The sequence below is a fragment of the Lactuca saligna genome, chromosome 1 (assembly GCF_052625555.1).
Source record: "Lactuca saligna cultivar CGN05327 chromosome 1, ASM5262555v1, whole genome shotgun sequence".
Lineage (NCBI taxonomy): Eukaryota > Viridiplantae > Streptophyta > Magnoliopsida > Asterales > Asteraceae > Lactuca > Lactuca saligna.
The window spans coordinates 29,102,910-29,109,278 of NC_136417.1; the positions used below are offsets into that span (position 1 = coordinate 29,102,910).

A 6,369-nucleotide genomic window follows, 5' to 3' on the forward strand; every position below is an offset into this window, starting at 1 on the left:
TATGCAATGCTATTAAATTAACCGAAGATCAATAATAAAAATGATTTCAATTATGCTACGAATTTCCTAATCATGCAATCAGTTCATATATGATTATTCAGAATGTGTTCTATCTAAGTTGGTACTGAGAAAAACTAACAAGCTCTAGTATAATCTCTTTTACCTAAATTAGTTAACCAAAACAATCTCTTTGAATCAACCATAACTTTTTACTATTCAATAAAACAAGCTCTTAATTAAATAAGAAAAATTGCATTAAGTTTTGTGTAAAATTTCCAGCAATACCCAATACTTCTCACAAGCTCGGAAGTGTAAAGATATGATTTTTACAGTTCATATGAGAGTTAAATCCAAAACACGGAACTAATCTGATACTTGTTAATTTTTAACAGTTGATAAGACCAATTACGGATTCTTTTAACTGATTAACTGGAATGATAAAAACCTTAGCTAGGTGACCAGACTAACAAGAATTAGAAACCAAACATTCATTAAGCTCAAAACTGAAAAATCTAGATAGAAACACAAAATGAAAATCAGATCTGAAAACGAATCACATGAAAAGTAATAGTCTATAAAGAATTGAAAACTAAAGTTTAGCAAGACATGGCTAAAAACGAACTAAAAATAGATAAAAGAAATATTTACTGATCAATCTTCTAAGCTAAATGTGTGAGATGTTTCGCAATCGTCATATCTTCAAAAGTCATTGAAAGATATCATAAATCGCCTTCAAAATTGGTTTTCATCGCACGGAATTGTCTCCCTTTCACATCTAATAATGAGGATTGTATTTATACTCAAGGTTGAAACTCCTATAGAAAGAAACTGATAACATGCGGTCGTAGGTAGGCCCTATGCGATCGCAGATTTCCTTAAAAACGCGTATTGGGCCGATTTAATGATGTGCTTTTATGTTCTGGCTTTTTTGGACAACATGAGATCACAGGTACAGGTATATGCGATTGCAGGTTTGGATTTTTCACTTCAGATGACTTCCAAATGACTTATTTTGACCCTGGGAAGCTTCGTGGCAAACATGCGACCATAAGAAATATGCGATCGCATTTTTGGCCTATCTAGTCATAGATTTAGCCTTTTTCACAAACATGAAAATCGTGAGAAGTTGTGTCTGGTTTTCATAACATTTTGAATCTCGTCAATTGGAGTTACAGTGCATGAAATATGGTCAAAATACCGGCAAGGGTCAAAGCTACCAACAACATCCTTTAGCTTCAGATTGTAGAATCTATCTTCATATGATCAATTCGATCGAATGTTTCTTAACCAAAACATATTCCAGGTATTCCTCAACATCCTCCTTCAGTTCCAACTCCATTTAGGCTCCAAATATACATCCAACTGCTCCCAATGTACTGCTTCACTCTAACTATCTGAAATTGACACAAAATCCTAGCAGTATGGGAATTCTCATAAAATACATGAGGTAAACATTATTTAAACAAATGACATGCAAATGTACAAAATATGATGCAAAATGATAATAAAAACTATCCTAAAAGATGCATAAAATGGCATGTATCTATAATCTAATCTCCTATGCTTAAACATTACTTTCCCTCAAGTAAGAAAAAGGATTAAACATTATAAACAAATGGAAAGATGTAGATGACCTAAAAAGAATTTAGAATAAAGTAAAGGAAAATAAAAATACTTCACTATTTTTTTGTTCACGTGATCATATTTCAAAATGAGGAAGCTCCAACAAAATCACCACCTTGACAACAGTCTCAATACTTTATATTAACGATTCAGATTTCATATTCAATAAGTCAAGCCAAGCTTGAACAAATAATTTTCATATCGAATTAAATTTGTGAAAAGAGTGTATTTTCAAAGATCATTTCAAGAAAATTCGTTTATAAAAACTTAGCTTGACCAACCCCTCCTTTTTTCAAAACTCGTTCAGTAAACGCTGTAAGCTCCATTATGAACAGAAAATCCAAGCATACCCCTAGGATTCCACTATCGAGGTGAAGGCGTGACCATACACATCATCAGTTTTACAATGCATTGGATCTTGGGAGACTCTAATTTTACATCATGTTTTGGAGTCAATGTTTTTGTAAACACTTTTGTTAATAAATGGCTTGTTTTGAAAGGTTTAAATTTGTTGAAATTTTTGTGATGTTACATCTTTATGTACCATTTCTAACATATATATATATATATATATATATATATATATATATATATATATATATATATTGATTGGGCACGAATTTTACCTTGAGGCCCACCTTATCTTCAATACTTCAAAAAATGATAATAAATTGTGGGTATACAAAAGCTCCCTCCCAACCTCAAAAGGCACATAAACTATAGGGTTCAGTACTTCAAGGAATGATAAGGGTTATCCAATCTAGGTTCTTTTTAAGGCATGTAAGGAAATTATTTTCAAAACACTATTCGTTTTTCTATCGCACACTTCTATTGTAAAAACTATCTGACTCTTATGTTGAATCATATTGAAAACATTTAAAGCACTTGGAAAAGATAATTCTTAAAATTGATTATAATGAGATTGTTATTTCGGTAACTATCACATTTCATCTTAATGGAGCTATTGAATGTGAATAATATCATTATCTCATGTAAAATTTAATTTTAACTTTTAGATTTTTTTCAGAATTTTTTTGATATGCAGAAAAAAAAAAAAAAAACTAGAAATAAAAATATTTTTTGGGTTTTTTTATTATATTTTATGAATGCAGAAAAAAAAAAAAAAAGGAAACAATTTTTTCGATTTTTCAAAATTTTTATATGCAAATGCAATGCAGAAAATAAAATGCAAAAAAAAAAAAAAAACCTTAAAAATTAAAAATTCTAACAAAAAAAATGCAATTTTTTACACTAACACCCTCCCAACGCTTAAAATGATGTCTTGTCCTCAATGCTCCGAGAGGAATGAATAACTAAATAAAGCTTATAAAAGCAGAAAGGGTCAAGCTACAAATGAGTGTATTTGATAAGTTTGCAGAAATATGAGTTTGACAATGAATGTTGCAAAAAATCTGAATTTCAGCAACTCTATCGATTCTCTGATTTCCCCAAGCTTGATTGGAACTGCAACCATCTCTTTATTAAAAGCGTAAAAATAACTAAAACTACTCATTGGGTTCCCTCCCGGAAAGTCGCCCATTTTTAAAGTCGTTGGCTCGACTTTGTCCTACTAGATAATTAACCAGTGTGATTGGTACTTCTCTGAAGCTCAACTCTCTTCCTTGTCACTTCAGATCCCTTCAGTTATGGCCAGATGGGTGGATCTGGACTTGTTGAACAAACTGGAAAGACTCCAAATAGTTATCAGATAAGTTTTACAGATGATTTTTAGATTTCTTTTGTTTCTGAACTTCCTTTTCTTACTAGAAATCTTCTCTTTGACTTCTTCAGATTCTTTTGTTTTCAGATTTACACCCGAAATCACCTTTCCACCTTTTTCTTTCTCCAAAACCATTTTTCTTTTCAACTTCGTCTCCAATTTGTCCTTAGCAGATTTCAGCTCCTCTTTCCCAAGCTTATTTTTGTTCAACATCTTATCAACAACTAACTTCTCCTCTTTTTCCCCAGCTTTCCTTTTTCTAGCTCTTCTGATGTAGCAGATAAGTTTTTGTCTATAAATATTTCTTGCACATAGACATTAGAAAGCTCACAGCAACCCTTAGATAAAGGACTGTTGGTACCTAGATAATTAACAAAAATATTATCAGAAGGACAATTATCATCATTAATTTTAAAATTAACCACTTCTTCATCAAACTCCTTTGAAATCGTGCCATTAAAAACATATATTTTCGTTTTTGCGGTTTTTATAAATGGACTTCCCAAATGATAGAATTTGTATCTGAAGTGTCCAAATTTTCCATGTCCAGAATATAAAAATCAGCCTGAAAGATCAGATTATCCACTTGGACAAGAGCATCCTCTAGTACACCTTTTGGGTGTACTGTCTAGTGGTCAACCAACTGGATAATTGTCCCGGTCTTTTGTAAAGATTCCAATTTTTTTTTTCAAAAATAGAAAAGGGAAGGACATTGACTAAAGCTCCTAAGTCAAGCATAACATTTGAAAAATTAAGGTTCCCCAAAATACAAGGAACTCAGAAAATTCTCGGATCATTGGACTTTGGAGGTAACCCTTTTGCAAAATGGCAGAAATATTTTCGCCAGCTTTGAGAGTTTCATTAAATTTCATTTTCTTCTTATAAATACATAAAATTTCAGAAACTTGGCATAATGAGGAATGTGTTTTAAAACATCTAAACGTGAGATATTTACCTCAACATTGTGAAAATTTTTCCATAACGTCCTCATCCTCTCTTTCACGCTTCAAACTCTTCAATCTTGATGGAAAGGGAGGTAGGGGCTTGTACTCCTTCAGATTTGACTTCATTGGTGTTGGAGTTTCTTTTTCTTTCAGCAATTCAGATTCTTCTTAAACCAACACCTCTTCATACCCTTCCTCAACCTTTTAAGGCTCTTTTACATCTTCCGCTTCAACTCTACCTCTTCATATTCTTCTTTAGCTTGTCTGGTTCAGATGTGCTTAGACCTTCATATGTCTGTCCGCTTCTCAAAGAAATAACATTCACATTGTTCTTTGGATTGTTTTCTATGTAACCTGATAACTTTCCTTAAGATTCCAGATGACCCACAAAAGTGGCAAGCGGAGACACTTGATGTTCCAGATTCTTGCTACTAGCTTTAGTTTCTCTCTGGAATGCTTGGGTGCTCGTGGCAAGACGCTTCACTATATCTTATAAGGCCATGGTGGAACTGCTGGGTTGGTGATTTGAATTCTGGTTCTAAAAATTTTGTTGATTCGGATTATGAAATTTGGGTTGGTAATGGGAATTCTGCTGAAAACCCGGTGGTGGCTAAAATTGTTGTCTTGGTTGAAAGTTATTATTTTGATAATAGTTTGGAGGCTAATTATAAGTCTTCTAGTGCTGGTATCCTTCGACAGCTTTGACTGGAGCAACATCCTCTTGTAGAATCGAACATATATCAATAGGATGGTATGTCTTCAAGTAGATACCACATGGTTTCTTTGCAACTATTTTTTCTTTTGTTAGGAGCAGAATAGCTTTTGACAGTTCAATTTTTTAGAATTATACGATATCAAATTTGGGTTACCCCTTAATTCCAAATCAATTTTTTAGGATTATACCATATCAAATTTCATAATACCCGAGACAATATTGTCATAATTACATATTTTAAAGAATGTTTATATATACGTGATGTTTAAAATATCCAAATAAATTCATGATATTTGAAACCAAAAATCTAATATGTATATTAACAATGTACACTGTCCCTCGTAGTGTTGTATGGATGTCCCTCGTAGTGTTGTATGGATGAGCAAACTAAATATCAAGAGAGCATCCACGGTAGGCCCTCATTTACCCTTTAAATACTCATGTAATCTTCCTTCATCCCTTTAACCTTAAACCTCAAATATCAACCTCTCTCTCTCTCCCCCTGCCTAGAGAGAGAATGGAACAAAATTTACCAATAATTGACAAGAAAGCAAGGAGTTTGGTTCGTGTCATCTTCTTCATGTTGAGGAAAGGCATTTCCAAAATTAAGTTATTCGCTGATTTGAACATGCTGATTAACCGTGGCAAGATCGCCGGCAAAGCCTTGCACAACCTTCTTTTCAACCACCACCACAATTGGGTTGCTTCCACCTTCCACCGCCAACCACACCACCTCTCCTTCCCTACGCCACCACCAGGCGAATACGAATTCAGCTGCAAAGACACGCCTCCTTACCCACTCTCCCTCTTTTCTACCCACAAGAAACACCAAAACAAACATCACCGCCTGGCAACTCCTCACGCGCCTCCGCCTCCTGATGCCAATGACGACATAATCATCAATGCTGCGGTTATGAAGGCCCTGGAGATGCTGACAAGCACCACCGCGTCGCCGGCACTGCCGGGATTTGGCAAGTCTCCGATGGTTAAGCAGCTGAGGATAACAGACTCACCTTTTCCGTTAAGTAACGGTGACGAAGATGGTCACGTGGATGAGGCTGCTGAGAAGTTCATAATGAGGTTCTATAACGACTTGAAACGGCAAAACTAAACGCCGGTGTAATAAAATGCCATTAGCTAATTTTTCAGGGGATACACGAGGCTATAACTTGTGCAATTCTCATTTTTTATCTTTTAATCAATTTTGATAATAAAAATAAATTCGCAATTGCACAAATAGACCAGTCCCGAAAAACGATATAAACTGCATCCCAAAAAAAAAAAAAAAGACGAGATCAGTTCGAGACTGGTCCCAAAAAAGACCATACCGTAAAAATGAGTTATATGTGTGTGTCTGAGAATGATGA

The 6,369-nt window shown here is 34.2% G+C and overlaps 1 protein-coding gene across 1 annotated transcript; it reads left to right on the forward strand.

Moving 5' to 3' along the window:
* The first annotated feature begins 5,519 nt into the window (after window positions 1-5,519).
* LOC145004267 (uncharacterized) lies at window positions 5,520-6,113 on the forward strand. Its single transcript, XM_078963163.1, has one exon. The coding sequence runs from the start codon at window positions 5,520-5,522 to the stop codon at window positions 6,111-6,113; it is 594 nt and encodes a 197-aa protein (XP_078819289.1).
* The last annotated feature ends 256 nt before the right edge of the window (window positions 6,114-6,369 follow it).

What these genes read in the sequence shown, in the direction of transcription:
- LOC145004267 (XM_078963163.1), top strand. Translation starts at nt 5,520, where the DNA reads ATGGAACAAAATTTACCAATAATTGACAAGAAAGCAAGGAGTTTGGTT.